Source organism: Gymnoscopelus braueri (genome assembly GCF_963280865.1).
Source record: "Gymnoscopelus braueri genome assembly, chromosome: 22".
In the NCBI taxonomy this organism is placed as follows: Eukaryota; Metazoa; Chordata; class Actinopteri; order Myctophiformes; family Myctophidae; genus Gymnoscopelus; species Gymnoscopelus braueri.
Genome location: NC_137624.1, coordinates 22,603,495 through 22,625,035, shown reverse-complemented (window position 1 = coordinate 22,625,035; position 21,541 = coordinate 22,603,495). Strand labels below are relative to the sequence as shown.

General features: G+C 39.7%; 1 protein-coding gene across 1 annotated transcript in view; it reads left to right on the top strand.

Moving 5' to 3' along the window:
- The window catches only part of kdm2bb (lysine (K)-specific demethylase 2Bb), a 41,570-nt gene extending 23,168 nt beyond the window's left edge, over positions 1-18,402 (top strand). Inside the window, exons 13-21 of the mRNA XM_080420508.1 lie at positions 5,459-5,689; positions 6,284-6,427; positions 6,562-6,648; positions 7,023-7,349; positions 7,580-8,661; positions 9,527-9,690; positions 12,700-12,861; positions 15,262-15,480; positions 15,713-18,402. Of these exons, the coding sequence (XP_080276634.1) occupies positions 5,459-5,689; positions 6,284-6,427; positions 6,562-6,648; positions 7,023-7,349; positions 7,580-8,661; positions 9,527-9,690; positions 12,700-12,861; positions 15,262-15,480; positions 15,713-15,894 (2,598 nt within the window). The 3' untranslated portion in view covers positions 15,895-18,402. The remainder of the gene's footprint in view (positions 1-5,458; positions 5,690-6,283; positions 6,428-6,561; positions 6,649-7,022; positions 7,350-7,579; positions 8,662-9,526; positions 9,691-12,699; positions 12,862-15,261; positions 15,481-15,712) is intronic.
- The last annotated feature ends 3,139 nt before the right edge of the window (positions 18,403-21,541 follow it).

The following is a 21,541-nucleotide window of genomic DNA, read 5'->3' as shown; positions in this document are numbered from 1 at the left end:
CAAACATATTCTTTGCCAAATTAGCAACCCCCCAATCTCCTGTGCATTTCTACAATCGACCTAATTATAAGAGCACCAGCTTTCACAAATGATTTAGAATCTAAATAATGTGTGAAAGCTGGTGATAAATCAACAGATAGATCAACAGACGACAGACAGACAGACAGACAGACCTTTATTGATCCCATGAAGGAAATTCAGTTGTTACGGCAGTACCGCGGTGTGAATTATATGAAAAAATGAGGCACAAAAACTACTACTACTACTAATACTAATAACTACTACTAGTAATAATGATAAATATTATTATTATTATAAGAGTCAGGGAATAAAGTACAACAACAACAAAACCCAAGGGAGATTTAGGATTTTGCTTGGCCCTCTGCACTTGGACTGCCTGGGATTTACATGTTGAATGGGCTACTAACAGGTATAAATGTAAATGTCAAAGTGTACATAAACAATAATCAAGACCCCTGCCATCAAGCAAATTATTACAGTCATAATTCTAGTGAAATCAAATTCTTGCAGAAGTTAATGTGAACAGAAAACTGCTTTGCAGTTATTATTTTTTTAAAAGACTGACATCCAGCAAATTAGTGAGAACAATTACAGGAACATGTTTTAAAATCCTGAAGGGACCATGGTCTGGATTAAACTATAGAACTTGGACAACACAGACAAATGTTAGGGCCTGTGCTTTGCACTGTTACATAAATATGAATACCACCTTTTAGAATAGGGTAGCTTTCTCCATGCATACGTACACTTTGTACACTGAACAACTTGTCAAAGTTTGAGACTAGTTGTACTGATGTTGTGGTGACTTATATTCATAAGTAGTGTTCACTTAATTAATCTTCAGGCTAATACTCCAGTGCTCTGTATTGGTTGTGTCTAAGTAACGTAGACATTTTAGGACATTTAAGTCAGTTACTCACACTATGAGTCCTAAAGGCTAATTTATCTATATACACACAGTATAGAATTTCACATCATCAATATGTTGTTTTTGTTGTACGACAGTCAATTTGACATATGAATTAGCCTGTCCATAACCATATGAACACCAGCTTACCCATTCTGGGACGAACAGAAAACAATTCTGCAAAAATAGCAGATCTACAAGCTCACAGCACGTCACAACACAAGTTGTGTTGTGAGCTAGTAGATCGGCTGCTTTTGGCGAAGAGATTTGATGTAGAGGGTAATAAAGGTAGGGGACTCCAGTCAATGAAGTACTGTATATAGGGTTGAAGTGGTTTAAGGCTGCATTCCATAGCATCTGCTACAAGTCACATTCCTGAGCTGAACCATTTCTGATGAGTTATACTCTATTTATTACTTTCATTTACCTTCATAAAAAATGTGCTGTATACAGTATAGTAGATAGATAGACATCCCTGCCAGGTTTACAAGAAATTCTTTGAGCTCACTGTAGGGTGAGCCACTTCTACCAATGTCATCATTGTGTCATCACTCATCGGCACACATTTTTCTCCCTAAAGTGATCTCTACCTCCCTCTGTCTTAAACCCCTTTGGGAAAGGCTGAAGCCCTTTAAATGTCATGATTGCGACACCTTGTGAGCTTTTAGATCAATTTTGGCTATTTTCACAAATTTCGAAAAATGTGTGAACATTTTTTATTTGATTTTTCGGCAGTCTTGTGTAGCCAGATGATCAGAGCTCTCTGCCCACTGATATGTCTTGTGACATCTAAATTTAATGTAGGGGCTAAACTAGGTGGGAACTATTCAGAAATGTTCAAAAATAACTGCATTGCAGAACCAATGCAAAGATTTTAGGATGGTCCCTCATATTGAGATGGTATCAGGATTGGTTTTCAAAGGAGTGGGCTGGGCATAGGTTTTTTAGCGCTGGTTTTCTCCGCTGTTCAAGCCCATACATTGAATTTAGATGTCATCCCACGTATCAGTGTGCTGAAAGCCATGATCGTCTGTGGTTAAAGCAGGTAGCTGGGCTGAATGATGTGTCACTTATACTGTAGAACCTATCATTCAGGTTCTAAGTCTGCTGATAACGAGAGGCAGTGTACTTCCCCGAACAGAGTTATCATTAACCCATCTTGCTAATGTTTATCCATAGTCCCGTTAGGGTCCATTTGGTTCCATTTGTATACTGTCAGAGTTACAGACTTGTAAGGGTCAATTTGGAACCCTGAGAGTCCCTGGACCCCACTTTGAGAACCACTGCCTGAAAAGATGAACTTGGCAGACATGGCGGATGGGAGGGGATTTAGGGTGACAATGTTGACAGCTGTCTCGAGCCCCCTTGCAAATGTCTGTATAGTCCCAGTCTTGAGGTTTGTTGCCTGTGGCATCTGCTTGAGAGGTACTTAAGAGACTGAACATCTTGTTGTCAGACAACATGATATATAATCTCATGCAATAGGCCATAAGCTATGACAGTGACTTGTCGTTTGAGACTTGATTTTATTCTTTCATATCTGCTTTATTTTAATAGGCCAAAGCAAGGCAAGTTTATTTGTACAGCACATTTCAACAACAAGGCAATTGAAAGTGCTTCACACAAAACATTAAGCATTGAGACATTAAGACAGAGGACTAAGAAACACATTATAGACATTTAAGACAGTGTACAAGGAGACAGGAAAGGCGGGTTGGATTCGAACCAAGGTCAGCTGCAGGACTTATTTATTAGCCTTAATGTATGTGGTATGCGCTCGTACTCGGTGAGCCACTGGGACATCCTGTTGTTTGAGACATTTAATATATGAAGGAGACCGCTGACAGATCTCATCGCTTTAGCTGCAGTGCTAGTTTTTACCTGGAATAATTTGATCATTATACTATCTGGTCCCTTTTCGGTTGTCTTCTCACACAGAGCGAGGTCCTGTCATGAATACCAACACATGTCACCATGGTATTCTTAACCACATAACCCGTATATACTTTGTCGTGCAATGAATAGCGCCACGACACGTTGTTAACTTGAACATTGGCAATTTATGCCTTTTTTTTTTAAACGCCCCAAAATAGGGGCGCCGTCACGTCAGGGTTAAAGTGATCAATAGAGATTAGACAGGCCCTGCTCCAAATAATGTCTCCCTAATACTGTCTAATACTGTCGATTGAATGTCTGATTTCCCCAGTCATTCTGCTTAATGGCTATCATTACAATGAGTTGATCTAATGTGCTCTGGAGTGTGCTTTCTCTCTTTTTTAGTTTGAGAATCTTAATACTGTTCTTATTGGTTACAAGTCTCTGTGTGTCATAGACTATTCTGGCAGGGAATGGAACGTGGCTGTTGCTATGCTGCTGATGCTAGGAAAATCTGCACTGCTGATGATACCACACACACACACACACACACACACACACACACACACACACACACACACACACACACACACACACACACACACACACACACACACACACACACACACACACACACACACACACACACACACACACACACACACACACACACACACACACACACAGATCTTTATTTCCCAAAGCGATGCTCTCTTACAGTACATTCATTTTTGTACTGTATTTCCTCTAATCTCTGTTCTTCTCTCACTTGTGGTGTCACTGACAATATTGCGATGAAACATTCAATTGAATTCTGAAACCAGGAATCTAATTTGCTATTATAACCAGTTAAATCCTATATACTGTACTTAATTGACCAGGGTCCCCCAGGGCTCTATCCTTGGCCCACTCCGTTCCCCCCCCCCCCCCCTCTACACCACGTCCTCTGCGAAAATAGCCAATATACAAGCACACAACGTGTCGCAATGAACTTAGTAGATGTGCTATTTTTCCTGCATTTTTGCCCGTTACGTCATTGCATTTGTTATGTCTTTGCATTTGTTAAAAACACTACTGAATGTAGTAGTGATATATCACATGTGGTGCACTGGTTCTCAACGTCGGGGTCCAGGGACCACCAGGACCCCAAATGATTCCATTTGTACACTCTGAGTTAAATTAACACTGAGAATTGTACAGTGGAGATTGGGTCCCAAAGATAAATATAATAAGATTTGTACACTCTCAGGGTTACGGACCAGATGTTGAGAAACAGTGCTGTAGTGTGTCTCTTTCTAGTTGGGATCTGAAAGTGAGGAGGACAGGAATGCAAGGAGGAACAGAATGTATATTACAAGGACAATGACTACGAAGATCAAAAAGCTTGTCTTCTTCATTACCCAGTACTATTAAATAGGTCACATCTGATTTCTTCTGTAATAAATCAGTCATGTGATGATGTGCCCTGTATGTCATAGCGATTCATGCTGAGTGAAAAAGATTCCGTTTCTCTTTGAGGCAGAACCTGAATGGATTGTAAAGTGGTCTGCTTGTACTATCCTATCCTGTTTTCCCTGCTCTTCTTTCTATCTCTATTCTTCTTCCCTTTCCTGAAAACCAATTACAAATGGCGGTGCTTGTATGAAAAAGAATTTCACCCACTTGTTAACGCCTGCAAACCTGTAATGTGGCGATAAACCTGATTCTGAGGTGGACGACCACCTGCAGTGACAGTTTATTTACGGTATTGCTTAGCTCAGGCTGTTGTGCAAATATGAGTTGCTGCACATTGCCATTTTGATTGTGTGTGCACCCCTTATTGTGTGTATATGCAGGTGTGAATGTCTTGAATGTGAATGAATTGAATGTGTCAGTTTTTTTTTTTTTGGTTGGGGTATTTTACTTTTGAGTTGTTTACTGCCACGAATAGCAAAAAGCTGGGGTTATTTAGCTTTTTGTAAAATCCTGATTGGTAATTTAGCATCGACTGGACTATTCAGTGTTAAATTAAGTCTCAGGAGTCTCAGGATGTTGCTGTGTAGAAGGATGAAATAGACTAGAGTGATTGAACACTCTATCACTCTAGTCTAAATTACATTTCTCTACAGCTCATTTCAGCCAATGGCATTTTCTTATTATCTGCTGTACCAATGCTGTATTTATTGTTTGAGGATAACAAAGGAATATGGCTAATAAATCTCAAGACAAGAAGCTTGAGTTGCTATTCAGTTATTAATGTCCGAAACAAAAATGAAGCAAAATGTCTATTTTATTCAACCTTTTTATTACTATTATTGTGCTATTTCCCCCCGTCTTATTCTTATTCTATTATTCGATTTGTATGTGACAATAAACGACCTACAACAATGCAGTTTGGGCTTTTGTGCCAAATTTGGACAGCTTTCTCAATTTATTTTTCATTTTACGTTTCCTCATCAGATATCTATATAGGTTGTAGAAATCATTTTTGTTTGAGGATGGTTTCAAATGAGCGAAGTGCAATCATGTGATCTAGGCCTGCCACTACATCAACCTGATATGTCTTGTCTGTTAGAGACCCAACTACTACCAATATTTATACCACAAAAAAACCCCAAAAAACACTATTTTCCCACAAGACTTGACGAGACACTCTTTCTGCTTTCATCCTTTTAGCCTCGGCCACCCAACCGGCCCAAACCTAAGATGGCAGCATCCCCTGCATCGGCTGTCAAGTTGTCAGCCAGTCGGGGAACATCTGGTGCCAGGAGAAGGCGCACACGCTGCCGGAAGTGTGAGGCGTGCCTGCGTACAGAATGTGGAGAGTGCCACTTCTGCAAAGACATGAAGAAGTTTGGAGGGCCCGGTCGCATGAAACAATCCTGCATCATGAGGCAGTGCATTGCTGTGAGTTCCCTGCTCAGAGTGTTCTCATGCTGCTTTAAACCATTAAGACCTGGAGCCGAGTCTAAATCAGTAGTTCGCACACTTTCAAGATCTTTAAAAAATGTTCAAAAATAGCAGATGTAACTGTACAAGCTCGCAGCATGGCACGAAGTGACGCGCCGTAAGCTTGTACATCTGCTATTTTTGAATAGCCGACGCTCAAATCTTTTTTGAGTTAAAACATTTCTTATGGCTTTTTATTAATCATTGCATTGTTAGTTATTGACAGGCACTTGGGTGACGCAGGGGTAAAGTTCCTGCCCACCACTGTGGAGACTAGGGGTTAGAATTCTTATGAGGTGCGGCATCACGACACAGCAATACCCCAGAAGTTCATAGTTTTAATTCATGTTTTGATGCACGACAAATAGGCGCTAGAAAATGGAAAGTGGAAGCAGTCAATGGAAAACGATTCATCAGAATTGCTTGTTTTGTTTAGTTCTGCAGTAACAAGTAAGGCCGGCTGGGTGTGACAGCATGTAGTGGCATAGTGTCGTAAATGGTCTTCCATATTATTACTATCGATAGCTAAAGATTTCTTTCCCCCCCCCCCAGCCTGTGTTGCCCCACACAGCTGTGTGTTTAGTCTGTGGTGAGGCAGGGAAGGAGGATACAGTGGAAGATGAAGAGGAGAAGTTTAACCTCATGCTCATGGAGTGCTCCATCTGCAATGAGATTGTTCATCCTAACTGCCTTAAGGCAAGTTAGTCATCACACATCGTCTTAATTGCTCCATTTCAACTATTCCTGTATGGCAGTTACATCTTCTTGTACTTGTCACTGTTGGTTTTGCTTCACACATTTAACCGGTCTCTTTCTTCTGTCTTGCTCAGGTGAAAGATTCAGGGGGAGTTGTAAACGATGAGCTTCCAAATTGCTGGGAATGTCCAAAGTGTAACCATGCAGGAAAAACAGGGAAAGTAAGTATCTGCGTCAATGTTATTCTATTATGCTTGATTATATTCTGTATGATGCTTTACTCACACTCCAAAAATAGCAGATCTATAAGCTCACGGCACATCGCAGTGCGTCGCGTTGCGAGCTTGTAGATGGTCTATTTTTACTGCATAACGCCAGTGTGGGACACTGGCACACGAGTAAACTTTTTATACTTTTTATACTTAGTCGCAGATGTTTCATACTCCTTTGTCACTTCGACATTAAAAATATTGTTGAAACAATATAAATATGAGGATTCATGAAAAGATAAATTAAATGAGTAAAGTCAATCTTAAAAGCAAAGAGCTAAAGTATAAAGTTGTTTTTCCTGTTTTCTCACCTTTTGGCCGTAAAGCAAAAAAGGGGGCCAGGGTTCAAGTATGCGTCCAATCTTCCGGGCTCGCTATTGAAAGAACCACGGTTAAACCGGGACATCAAAGAGGAGCCTGAGCTTCCCATGATGCCAACAGCGATGGGCACGGCTCTGAGTACCACATCTCTAGTGAAAAGAAAAGCAGAACGCGATGAAACCCCCAAGAGGAAAGACGAGGAACCTCCTAAGAAACGTCCCCCTATGCTGTCTCTAGATGCCTTATCTCGGCCCAGGCTTGAAGACAACCCACTTAGGAAGAAGAGGAAACTATTTGATACCAATGATGAACCTGTCGTTGTCAAAAAGAAGGTATGACTCTCCGTTATAATCCCATGCAAGCATGGTATTACTTAAGCAGTTTTACTCCAAGTGGATTCGACTCCAAGCTTGTCAAATCTGCTCCCAGATTATCGTACTAATTCTAAATAAACCAGCGTAAATTTTACATTGAAATGTTAAACCATTTCAAAGAAGCTGCTTGCTCAAAAGGAAAAATATTTGAAAGTGAAATGTGACAATTGTGTTCCCTTCCCTCACAGAAGAAGCTCTCAAAAATCGAAGATTCCATAACTACCAAATTGCTGCAGCAAATCAAGAAAGAAAACGACGATGGTGACGATGAAGAGGATCGAGAAGATCACGAAGAAGAGGACAGATTTTCACTGGAGAGGCTTCGATTGAAGGGAAAAAAGGAACCCGAGGATGAAGATGAGCAAGAAGAGGATGAAGAGGATGAAGAGGAGGAAGAATCAAAAAAGGAGAGAGGTGGGAGTCTTGAAGAGAAAGCCAAGGTTCTACTTAGTCCACTGCTGAGGACGTCAGCTGCTAGAGAAAATGACCAGTGTTCCGCCAACTCTCCCAGAGCTGGCACCAGCAATGAAGCAGGTGAAGCCCAGGAGAAGACCTCTAGCCAGCTAAAGGCTCGGCAGCAGCGCCGGCGACTCCCCAACAAGGAGCTCAGCAAGGAGCTGAGCAAGGAACTTAACCAGGAGATCCAAAAGACAGAGGACTGTGTGGCCAATCAGAACCGCAGGCCATTTAAGACAGAGGACAACTGGCGACCGCTGAAGGGCGAGGAGTCCTTAGCCAGTCAGAACCGCAAATCACTAAAGACAGAGGACTCGACCACTAATCAGAGCCGGAGGAGCCTTAAACTCGAGGAGGGCCTGACCAATCAGAACAGACGACCGCCGAAGACGGAGGACGGCCTGGCCAATCAGAACCACAGGCCGGCGAAGACCGAGACTGCGAACGAGGGGGAGGAGCCGAAGCCAAGGCTGCCACTCAACAACGGAAGCAGTGACCTGGGTGATTGGTTGCGCCACAGGGGGCGGGAGGTGAACGGGACCCCGCGTGGGTTTTCACCGCTAGGCTGGAACAGAAGCCCCCCAATAACGCCTATATGCCCCCGTCCTCCGCCCTGCCGATCGCCACCAAAGTGCATTCAGATGGAGAGGCACGTGATCCGGCCCCCTCCCATCATCCCCCCACCTGACAGGCTGCCCTTAGATGACGGTGAAACACATGCAATGCGTAGGGAAGTGTGGATGACAGTGTTCAGTCACCTAACTCTGAGGGATCTGTGTGTCTGCATGCGAGTCTGCAGGACCTGGAACAGATGGTGAGTGTTATGCTCGATTCATACAAAAATTGCAGATCTACAAGCTCACAACGCATCGCACTGTGATTTGTTGTGAGATTGTAGATTGGCTATTTTTTGGCACGCAACACTTGTGCACAACTTGGACAGTATGAAATCCCACTTTAGGGATGATTTAGGGATGATTTATGCATATGGATTTAAATGGAATGGACTGCAACAATCTTTTCTTTTTTTCCCAGTTTTTTTTTCTTCCCGTCAACACTTTGTCACCGAAGCATAAATGTGACTTAAGGGGTCTGTCCATAAACAGCTTTATTATCTCCCCTGTTGACTTTGTTTCACTGAAGGTAGGGGTGTGCCGATATATCGTCCCGCGATATATCGCGATACGTTTTCGTGACGATATGTATCGTTTTTTTTTTTCTTTTTTTTTTACAATAATAATAATCAGGCATGCAAAAACAGCCCCGGGGTGAAAAGGGTGACAACATGTTTTTTTTTTTTCGGGTCAGGTGTCACACTATTGCCCTATTTGGATTCAAAATGGCTATTGTAGCTGAAAAGCTACAAGTTCGCATGTCTGAATAATGCAAAAACAGAATTATTTGTTTGCATTTGCTTTTTTTCTCCCCCATATATTTTTCATAATAAAAAAGTGCGTATCGTATCGTATCGAAATCGTATCGAAGTTGTGAGCCAAATATCGTATCGTATCGTTTGGTGAAATTAGTCATCGGCACACCCCTAGAAGGTACCGAAGACCTATAACTGTAAACACTTTGAAGTTCCATGATTTTCTTATCTTTTGAGGTGACCTCTGTAGGTTATACAGTCGCTCTCTAAGTAATAAACAAGTAATAAGCTCCTGTGTGACTCTCCCCAGGTGCTGTGACAAGCGGCTTTGGAAGCATATTGATTTGAACCGCTGCAAATCCATCACACCCCTCATGCTGAGTGGAATCATCCGGCGACAGCCAGTAGCATTGGACCTCAGCTGGACCAATATCTCCAAGAAACAACTTAGCTGGATTATCAACAGACTGCCAGGTAAACAAAAAAGCCTGCCAGTCAAAAAAACACTTGGTTTTAACCCATTCAATCCAGGAACTCATCTACATTTCTTTGGCTATTCAAAAATAGCAGATCTACAAGCTCATAATGAGCTTGTGGATCTTCTTTTTTTGAAAGATCTTGAAAATGTGTGCAAATCTTTGAATATATATTTTTAAAAGCGAACATTTGAAAAACATTTTGTTCCAGGGACCTCCAGAAGCAAAGATTTGAGTTACAAACGTTCGCTTAAAAAATATGTATATTCAAAGATTCACGATTGTTCAAAAATAGCAGATCTACAAGCTCGTATAGCGCAGCACTCGGTGCCGTGCTATGAGCTTGTATATCTGCTATTTTGAAATAGCCAAAGTATAGAATAATGGTTATAGCTCAAATCTAAAATGACACAGATGGATTGAATGGGTTAAAATTATGCAGGAGGAATTATATAGCAAGTGGAGTCCGGGTAGATCAAGATGTCAATGCTAAATGTTGCATTTATATAGCGCCCGTTCTCCAAAGCATATTACATTCACACACACAGCGACGGTGAAGGAAAACCTGCTCATCGGGAGCATTTAGGGGTTAAGTGTCTTGCTCAAGGACACTTAAGAGCGGGAAAGCATCTGTCATTTTAGTTTTTAACCACTTCAACCATTATCTTATTCTTTGGCTATTCAAAAATAGCAGATATACAAGCTCATATGAGCTTGTAGATCTGCATTTTTGTTGTTGAAAAATCATGAGAATTTTGTGGGAATTCTACAAATGTCTTCTAAATCCTAACAGTGTTTTTGAAAAAACGTATGTTGCTATAATCAGTGGTTCGCAAACCTTTTAATATCAAGGACCCCCAAAATGATATGTATTTGGCCCGCGGACCCCCATCTCAAAATGTGTTTGGGGGGACCCCCCAGGGACCCCCAGAAGCAAAGATTTGAGTTAAAAATGTTCGCTTTAAAAATATATATATATTCAAAGATTTGCACTAATTTTTCTGAGCTTGTATATCTGCTATTTTTTTAATAGCCAAAGTATAAAATAATGGTTAAAGTGGTTACACAGATGCGTTCCCGGTTTTAACGTGTTAAGCCAGGAACCTTCAGATTCCAAGACGGCCCTCTGCCACCTGAGTCACTGCCACTGTGAATGTGGTCTCGAGGATCTCCGTGGTAATGGAGCTTACTTCGTCCTCCCAACCAATCACAGTACAGTAGATGACATTTATGAAGCGTCCGCCAAGTCCTGCATTCCAAATTTTTATTCAGTAAATGTACAAAAGTATTGGCATCAAAATATACTTAACTCTCTCAGTTGCTGAATGCCCTCAGTGCCAGCACGAGAAATCCAGAGTTTTTACTTTTTACTGTGATCGCGCTATTCTGTTTATTTTTCACCATAGGTTTCGAGTTCCACTTACTTCACCCTCACCGGGATCCGGTTTCATGACGCAGATTCCGTTTCCGGTTCTAATTTTTTTCCCCCGGTCATTTTCGGCCAGAATAGGGAAAAACACCTTTTTTCACACGGTATAAAAAACGAACCGAGAGCTCCACTTCTATTTTCTTTAGTCTGGGTGACGGACAGTCATCGTCGTCGTGTATCACATCTTACTTTAATCCGATCGGCAATCTGCGAAAACGTCACATCCGGTTTATGACGTATGCACTGTTTGAGCCTGTTTGGGGGGAGGCGAGCGAGTCAGCGAGGTGATAAAGGTGTCTATTTGCTGCTCTCTGCTGGTAGAACTGTCGTATGTGTTTAAAACCGCAATCAGACAATTTATTTGAATGAAAAATTACAAAATAAAAATAATAAAAAACACGCAAATTGCTGGCACAGTGGCACTGGGGGAGTACTTTATGAAAATACTCTGGCAGTCAAAGAGTTAATGTAGCAAAAGTGAAAGTAGTCATTATGCAGAATTTCAGAATCAGAATATATCATGTCATATTGGAGTATAATTATTGATCATTAACCACTTAAACCCTATTTTATAAAGCTATTCGAAAATAGCCAATCTACAATCTCACAACGCTTCGCGAGTTGATTGATTGAATACTTTATTAACAGTTTGCAAAAAGTACAGTGGTACAGTTATACAATAATGCTAAAAGGATAATGCAAAAAGCCCTGGGGGCTTGTTTCCATTGTGGCTGTGAGGTTGTAGATCTGCTATTTAAAAAAAGGGAATATTTATTTGATTAATTATTAATACATTTTACAACATTTATTTTGAAATGTAGTGGAGTAGAAGCATAAATATATATCAATAAATGGAAATAATCAAGTAAAGTAAAAGTACCTTGAAATTGTACTTAAATACAGTAGTTGAGTAAATGTACTTAGTTACTGTACACCACTGGAGGTCTAATTGATACTGCCTAAACAGAGAATGGATTCTAGGTGTACAATGGATGAAACTAGCTGTAGAATGACCTTGCAAAAAGACCAACCTTAATTTGTGTATTTATGTCATGGGTGTTGATGGAGCAATATATAGTATGGAATGATAGTGTTTGTTGCTAAAATTGGAATTCAGCTATTGGTTGTCTTTGAAGAGCTTTTTTTTATTGTGAACAAGGAGTTTCAGTGAATGCTTTGGTATGTTTCCCCTACATGGATAATTGTTTCCCGAGGGACTCCTGAGTCCTTTGGAAGCTTTTCTTTGTTATTTTTTCCCCATTTCTTCTCTGGATTATTCACTGACTGTAATTACATTAGCATAGATATTATATTTGTTTATTTGTTGCCCTCAGGTTAACTAAAACTCTAGAAACAGGGAAATGAAAAATAGGGCACATCTTCCGTTGGAACCCTGAAGGGAAATTCTAAGATTCTTTTTCAGAATATTTAGCTTTCCTTGGACTTAAGTTCAGGTCATTGTAATATTATGTATCGTATTCATGAGCAACAACAAATACAAACACAAAGATAAATAAAAAGTATCCAATTAATGTGACGTGATGTGCAATATGTTGTATGAACTTGCCATTGCTGCAGGTCTGAGGATGCTGCTGCTGTCAGGGTGCTCTTGGGTGGCAGTCTCCGCTCTCTGCACTTCTAGCTGTCCTCTGCTACGCACTCTGGATGTTCAGTGGGTGGAGGGACTGAAAGATGCACAGATGAGGGATCTGCTGTCGCCCCCCACAGACAACCGGCCAGGTACCAGCCTGTGATGTGTCGTGTAGCCAAAATGAACAAGTGTGATTATTATGTCCCCAAAATAGCTCTAGGGTAGGGGTTCCTAAACCTTTACAGCGGGAACCCAAAAGATGTATCTGGTTCTCCCTAGCACCCAAACCTACCAAAATAAATTAACCATTATTTATTCAAATTTATGGAATATGTTTCTTTTTTTTAATCTTAAATTCTTTAGAACATTTTCAGAATTGAATTTTCCTTCTTTAAAAAAAAAAAAAAATCCTTAAAAAGATTTAGCAAACGTATTTATTTTTAACATATATCCTCGAGACCCATAAATATGACTCTGGGTTTGATTTGCTGACCAGATATGTACCCCCCCCCCCCCCAACCCCCCTCTTTTTTGGTACAAATCAAACAGTATGGAGAATGAGATCAACGCTAATAATGAACTGGGGAAAAGGAACAATGACAATGAAAATGTACAAACTATGTATATACAAACTTAGCAAGGTAACAGTAACAAAATCATCTAACGCTTAGTGTATGTTCTGAAACCAAACAGTAATCTACTTAAGAATAATAACAAACTGGCTCGCCTAGACAAACACACAACACAACATTAAAACACATTCCCTTCCCAAGGGAGAGGCGGCCCCCAACCAAACACTGGTGCACACGCAACTCAACACTTGGGATTTACCTCAGTTGTGCAAAAGAAACACAGCCTATAAACAGCCTCTCTTAAAAAAAGAGTAACCACTGAATACAGGTGCACCCACAACCACAACTAGCTGTGTTATTGGGACAGCGCCTTCTTCCCCAGGTTCTTAACAGCCAAGCCCTGATGAGGTGAGCGAACACTGGTGTGTTCTATCAGTCACTACCTGCAGCTAATAAGGTGGGGGGTTTGTTACCTGCAGAGAGACAGATGAGAACAGGCAACAGTAAAAGATGCACCACTATAGCCGTGACAGTGATAAAACAAGCATTTCAGTTACCTCACACATATATGAGGTCATGTCTATTTGCATTACAGTCTGGCAAGAGTGGCAAGAGTCACTACTGTACCAAACTTGTAAACTTGTAAAGTATTGCTTAAACCACTTAAACTATATATGTCACACTCACAGTATGATTGGAAAACCATTGAAAAAGGTGCACTCGTTTTCACCGACGGAGGCGCGCCGTCTGAAGGTGAGCGAGTCGCCGTGCCGAGCGTTGCAAAGTCATCTTCAGCCGACTCAGCGCCGTCCGAGTTATGTGCCGATAGGGACAGAATCATAATCATCGTCCCCCCGAGTCTCGGTATCGGTTTTCTTTTATTTTTTGCTCAATGTTTTTTTATAAAATGTTTCAAAAAGGACAATAAAGACACAGATTAAGATAGATGTCAAAAGGAAAATAAAAACAAATAGTAAGACAAAATTACATAATACACTATCGATATAAAGTAAAGGCAGAGTAAAAATTAAATTACTAAATTACAAAAGGACAAATACAAGTCAGGTTCATCACAGCACAAGACATCCAACAACATATGAGCAAGTTTACAATGCAATATCTGGAATTTAAACATTAAGAGGCATAGTCAGCTGATCATTATGAAAGAAAAGGCAGCCACACTCTAGTAAACTTATCAGTAGATCCCCTCAGTATTCCCCTCTAATTTCATAGATGCACCTACCAAAGGAAGGGGGACAACTACTTTTCCAATTTAAGACAATCAGACAATCAGAGTAGGCTATGCTTTCCAAGTGTATCCCACGCAAGCCAAGATTCTCGGATGGCACACCGAAAAGACCAAGCATAGGGCAAGGTTCAACTGTTTGAGCTGTGATATATGAATACCTCAAATATGGAGGACCAAAATGTTGACAGACTTGGGCAAGACCAGAACATGTGGAAAAGACTGGCAGGGGCTTGCTTACATCTGTCACAAATAGAATCAACTGCGGGAAATATCCTGGACAGCCTAACCTTAGACATATGCAGACGATGAACAATCTTGAACTGAATGAGGGCGTGCCTCGTGCAAATAGATGTAATTTCTTTTTTTGACGGGAGGTGAACTCGAAGAAAACAAGCACTCCTTTTTCAATCTGGCTGTTTTTTCAATCTGACTGTAACATAAAATATATTCTTTGTGACCGGGGTCCCCTCCTTTTTACACCAAATCGGCGAAAATAGACGATCTGATGTGAAAGCTCACTACGTGTCGTGTTGCAAAGCACCATTAGTGAGCTTGTAAATTGAAAATTTTCGTCAAATGTTCACCTGTTTACGGCGAATGTTAATCGCTTATCATTACATGCCAAGAATCAATACACTAGGGTTCATGTGGTTAAAGAAAAGGCTTGATAGAGGATTGAAATGAATAGCCTTATTTATCTCTCCTTCTTGGCCCCTCTGTCTTTGCAGGTCAGCTGGACAATAGGAGTAAACTGCGTAATGTTGTGGAGCTGCGGCTGGCCGGGCTGGACATTACAGACACCTCTCTACGTCTCATCATTCGTTACATGCCCTTACTGAGCAAGCTGGACCTAAGCTACTGCAACCATGTCACTGACCAGTCTGTGAACATCCTGACCGCTGCAGGGACCACCACCAGAGACTCCCTTACTGACATCAACCTATCAGGTACTGTAAGAGTTTCTAATTGATTGGAAAATGTTGCACTCCTTGACAATAATATTGTACTGATTACCGATGTTTTGACCCATATATTATATCGGTCAAAGCATCGGTAATCAGTAGTGTAGGAGTTTCCGAAATCAGGATTGCATCGGACTCAAAAATCAGGCATTGGTCGGGCTCTAGTGCTAGCCTCACAGTTGTTAACTTTTTGTCCTAACCTCCTTTCTCCCTGCAGTATGCAACAGGGTGACAGACCAGTCGTTGACCTACTTCAAGCGCTGTGGAAGTGTCTGCCACATAGACCTGCGCTACTGTAAGCAGGTGACGAAGGAGGGCTGTGAACAGTTCATTGCAGAGATGTCAGTGAGTGTGCAGTTTGAACTGATAGAAGACAAACTCCTGCAAAAGCTCAGTTAGTTGGCAGAGAAACAATGAAGACTGTACGACATACACTGGTGGTAATACATATATTGTCCACACCGGGGCAGCAGGTGACTGTATTTATATAGAGAAAGATGTTGTATTTCATATGCCACAGTAGGCCACTGAACAGGGAATTTCTCTGTTGCTGTAAAACTTAATAAGGGAACTCATGCTGCTTAGCCAGAATGTTTGTTTTTCTTCCGCCAAAATTGGGAATTTTAATCCATGCGGCGGCCAAAATACCAGTCTAAATTAATTATTGCAAGCATGTTTTTATGGATGTTGTTTTTGGGGGAAACTTTCCAAAAGTTTTTAAAACAAAAACGTTTTTTTTCTTCCTGGACATTTATGTGTCATATTTTGTTGTTCACTGTCTTTTTTCTTGTGTTCCAATGCAAAGTTCATGCATTTTATAATAATATTTTTGTATCAGAAAGTGTTTCATACTTTTATGTGCTTGAATGCACTGATGTACTGTATAGTACTGTTCAAATTGATAATCAATCTGCATCACTGTAGAGCTTTTTACTGTTAAAAGGCACATGTGTCTGAATAATTCATGCCAATTCATTAGGATGGTAGCTTGTGTTTCTGTGTTTTTTATATTTTATTTTTAAGTGGCAGTGTTCTATTTCTATTTTTGACAAAGGTACTATACATATTCCTTTCCATCAGGCGACGTACTGTATTGCTATGTACACTTTGATTTTTGTATTATTTAGAGAACCAACTATTTGCACTGTTATACTGTATAGTATACTATATATTATATGTATATAAAAAGCTGTTTTCTCCCCACAAGGGTTTTCATGCATATTCATATTGTTATATTTTAAGTGCTGGACAGCTACATTCTAGTCTATGTTATGCCTAATCTTTGCTCTGGCGCATGACGGCGTCACAAGCCAAAATAGCAGACCTACAAGCCCACAACGCATTGTAGGTCAGCTATTTTTGCCGCACGCCGCTATTGTGCGCCGAAGTATGAATCGTACTTGTATAAATCCTATCGTACCTTAGCACTATTAGACAGTTCTGTGTGATAGCAATTGTCCCTGCTGCAAAAAAGTCTTATTTGTAGTGCAAGCAATAGGTTTTACATATGAATGTACAGTAGAAATGATCGAACAAACCACTCGCCTGGTTGCTATTCTCTGGTCTTGAATTTTTTATACTGTTCAGAATTAATTCTAGCAGGACTGACCTTTGTTTTGTTTTTTATAAAACAGGAATTGTTTTCACATTTTAAATATTTTCTTTCTTTAATATTTGAGTTCTCAAAATAAAGTAAAGTTCAGTAGATTGTATCCCCTGAAATAGGTAAAGAAAATGTTGTAAGTCTGTCATGTCCCCATGCATGTATTATTCATCTTAATGCAGGTTATGGGCTCATGCAGTTAATGTAATATACTGTACTTTCTAAAACAATTGGAAATGGCAAAAACAATATATGGCAGCTCTCTATTTTCATGCTTATAGAGTAAACATATGTTTGTTTAATCTTAGATATAAAAAATTATCACTGAAGTAACAAAGAAAATGGCCATGACAATATTTTTGGCACACGTATTGGATATACTGTAGTTACTGTCAAATAAACATCCTGCAGCTTTTAGCTGACAGGTAAATAAAATAGAACATTCTAGTTTTACTCTTCAACCATTTATGTTGGCTTTTGAATGAATGTTTTCAGTCATTGTCGTGGTGTGTGTGTGTGTGTGTGTATATGTGTGTGTGTGTGTGTGTGTGTGTGTGTGTGTGTGTGTGTATGCATGCATGCACGCACGCGCGTGTGTGTGTGTGTGTGTGTGTGTGTGTGTGTGTGTGTGTGCGTGCGTGTGTGTGTTTGTGTCTTAAGTGGTTATACCCTATTTTATCATTTAAATTAATATGAATAAAGAATACATTAGGTTTCATAAGTAAAACTTGATAACCTCACTAGAAATAGAAATGCCAAGGTCTATGGAGCCTTGGCTTGAAACTCTTTCCAATAATCTAATAGCTTTGAATTGCATGCCATTAATGGTGCCATGGTCAGAAAACTCTTTGGTTATGTTTTATTTATATTTGGTTATTGGTTTGGTATTTTTTTTGTATAAAATATGATCATGAAATTGATTACATTTTAATTCAATAAATATTTCAGAAGGTTGCTCATTATCTACATACAATACAAGGGTGCCAGTAATCTTGATTAAATGTGTCACTTAAAAATGTATTATCTTTTAGACATACTGTAGATGAGTATGGTTCCATACTCATGGTTAAGAATATATTTATCATATAAATAGCTCCATAACTTGATACAATGTACAGAGCGAATGTGATACACTATGTGTCCAAGGAAATGGTTATTATTCACTTAAAACACATTTTATACAAAAATAGCCAGTCTCCCTTCTCACAACGCGTTGCATTGCGACGTGTTGTGACCTTGTAGATCTGCTATTTTTGATTTCTTTCTAAAAAGTTGACTGTGGCTACCAGTAACTTTGAATGGGTTTTGAAAATAGGAGACACATCTCATCACATGGGGGGGGGGGGGGAGACCTGGGGGCCAGCGTAGTATGGCTCCAGCAAAAAGGTAGCAGTGGGATCCCTGATTTAATATGCAATGTAAAAATGTTTAACCACTTGAACTCCAGCATCCATATTTTGGGGGCACATTCACCAAAATGCAAAGATCTACAAGACATTGTGACATGTTGTGAGCTTGTAGCTACTTTTGGGAAAGAGATTTGGTGGAAAAAGTAGAGTTATAACTCAAGTCTGTTTCTCTACAACGAGAGGGTTTAAGTGGTTAAGCATGGGAACATAACTGTACATAAATGTTCCCCATCTCAAAAAATGCAATTCAATAATGTCAGGGGACCACATATTCCTTAGCTTTTCTGAGATTTTGTACATCAAAAGTAGTATGACAACAACAACAACAACAAGACAACATATTGGACATTTTCAGAAATATAAAATTCTATTTCAGCAGAAGTCTCCTTTAATGGATGTATCAAGGTTACATGAAAAATGTATGTTTTTATGACAAAATGTCACCATGTCTGCCAGGTGTGGTTTGAAATATTTTAGTACAAGTATGTGAATGAATGGTCAATAATGTAAATAATGTACAAGTAAAGCCTCTAGGAAGAATTCATGTGAACTTTGAGATATTAAAACTCATTTTAAATCTGAACTGTATATGTTGGGTTCTTTCCTGCTACAGCTACTTACAGCATAGTGTAGTTTGTATATGTAATTGGAAGTTTTGTTTTAGGCCAGTGGTTCTCACACATTTTCATGTCCAAAATGTATTTGTATTTAGCCACGGACCCCCATCTGAATTAATTTTGTGCCAAGGACCCCCATACCATACAATGTTGTTAAAATATTTCAATGTATATAGGGTTAAAGTGGTCAAACTGATTTTGATGCTATAATAACCCCTTCAAGGACCCCTGGGGATCCTCGGACCCCACTTTGAGAAACACTGGTCTAAAATATGTGAAAATATCATTGGAATATTATGTAACATTTCTTTTTCTTGCTTAATTAAAAAAAATATATAATATGGATAATTTCCCATCAGTGTCAGTTTAGCATGTGCAAGTAGTTGAGTTGATAGTCATGTCAGATCAAACCAATATTAAAGGGGCATGAAAAGCTAGATCGTATTAAGTTAAGGCACCGTACATCTGAGTTATGAAGGAAGAGCAGAATGTTTCTACTTACTGGTTTAGGTACTGTATTTTATTAATCTAATAAATCATTTTCTCTTCTTTACCAAAATAATAGCTTCGACATTCCAAAATATAAAGATCCAGGATGATGAGTGTTCATGAAATCATCTACAGTAACTTTGATAATAGCTGCCCACAAGTGACATCTTTGAGAAACAGCAGCATGATAACAGGCTTAAACCTTATAGTTACAATATACTTAGTTGTGTGTGTGCGGGTGTCGCACACTGACAATAACAGGTCATTCAAGCTCACAACGCATGCAGCGTGACCGCTATCCGCTATTTTCCGTGCATGACACTGACACCGGCACATAACGAAGTATCCAGTAAAGCAGGCTTTACACAGTGAGTATGTTTGTTACTGTGCATGATGCATCAATGTCCATGGAAGTTTTAAATATGTAGCAGATTACAACAAAAACGTTGGGAGATTGAGAGATTAATCTGACCAAATTCAGGAGACTTACATTCTGAAAAAATTGTGTTTCAAGCTCTGTACTAATAAGAATTTCAAACAAATCACAATAGGTCTTCCAAAGAAAATGGAAAAATATACATTTATCAACAACTTATCAGTAAACAACAATATAAGCTACCTATATGCAAGTCACTGAATAGCGATAAACTTTTTTTGTCTATGTTAACATACCACAGGCATAAATAGATATTTTTAGCCAGACATTTGAATGAGCTGGATCTTATGACAGGAAAACAAATGTCCCACTTGCATAAACAGGTTCATGTAAACCAGACTTGGGAATCTGCTTCCTTTCCTTGTGGAATATTAGATATTTCAAAGGTCACATCGACAACATACAGTAACAAAAGGTATGTTGATAATCAGCTCGGAACAGAGGAAATACTGTAGCACCTGATACCTACTGTATACGTTTCAACTCACTGAAAGACAAGACGCCTGGGGGAAGGAACAGAATGATATTGCATGGTGTATTTCAGTAAAATCAACAAAGGTGAGACGTTCTGTTAACCACTTCAACCCTACTTTATTCTTCAAGCCAATCTACAAGCTCACAATGCATCGCATTGCGACGGGTCGTGAGCTTGTACTGTAGATCTGCTATTTTGGAAGGATTTTGAAAAATAATTGAAGAACATCTGTACAGCAGTAATTCTTGATCCATTTTTAATTTCAAGAACCCCCAGTTTGATATGCATTAGGCCATGGAGCCTAATTTGTTACAATTTATTTTCTCTAGGACCCCAATCTACACGTAAAATCCTCAGTGTTCATTTAACTCTGAGAGTGTACAAATGGAAACAAATAAGAGTCCATTTGGCTCCATTTGTACACTCTCAGAGTTACAGACCCGTAAGGATCCATTTGGTTCATATCCTAAGACAAACATCCCTGTGGGGACAATAAGGACTATTATTAACTTTCAGTCATACAGCTTGGGACCTCCTGGAAGCCCCTCAAGGACCCCTGGGGAACCCTGGACCCCACTTTGAGAACCAGTGTGTGTACAGTATGGTGAGCAAGGGACAGACATACTGTAAGCTTTTATCCAAGTTAAGCAAGTGCTGTTTGCGTTTGAAGCACAAGGAGATGGTAATGCAACAATAATTAAATCAGGCTAATTAAAAACGATGTGGATGTTCAAACGGTTTTTAATAACAAAGAAAGAAAGAAACATTCCTGCTGTTAATTTCGGAGGAAACGAAAAGAACAGTCTGTATCAATTAAACCACACTTGCTGGTTGTGAGATATATTGGAAGCCTTACCAAATGTAATTGATTGAAGGCATTAAGTTTGGCACCTTACCGCCTCCCCTACCATATGTGTATTTGTAAGACATGATGATGATGATGACACAATAAAATCCTCAGAGTTCATTTAACTCTGAGAGTGTAAAATTGGTAGTTAACCACTTACGTCCTATTTT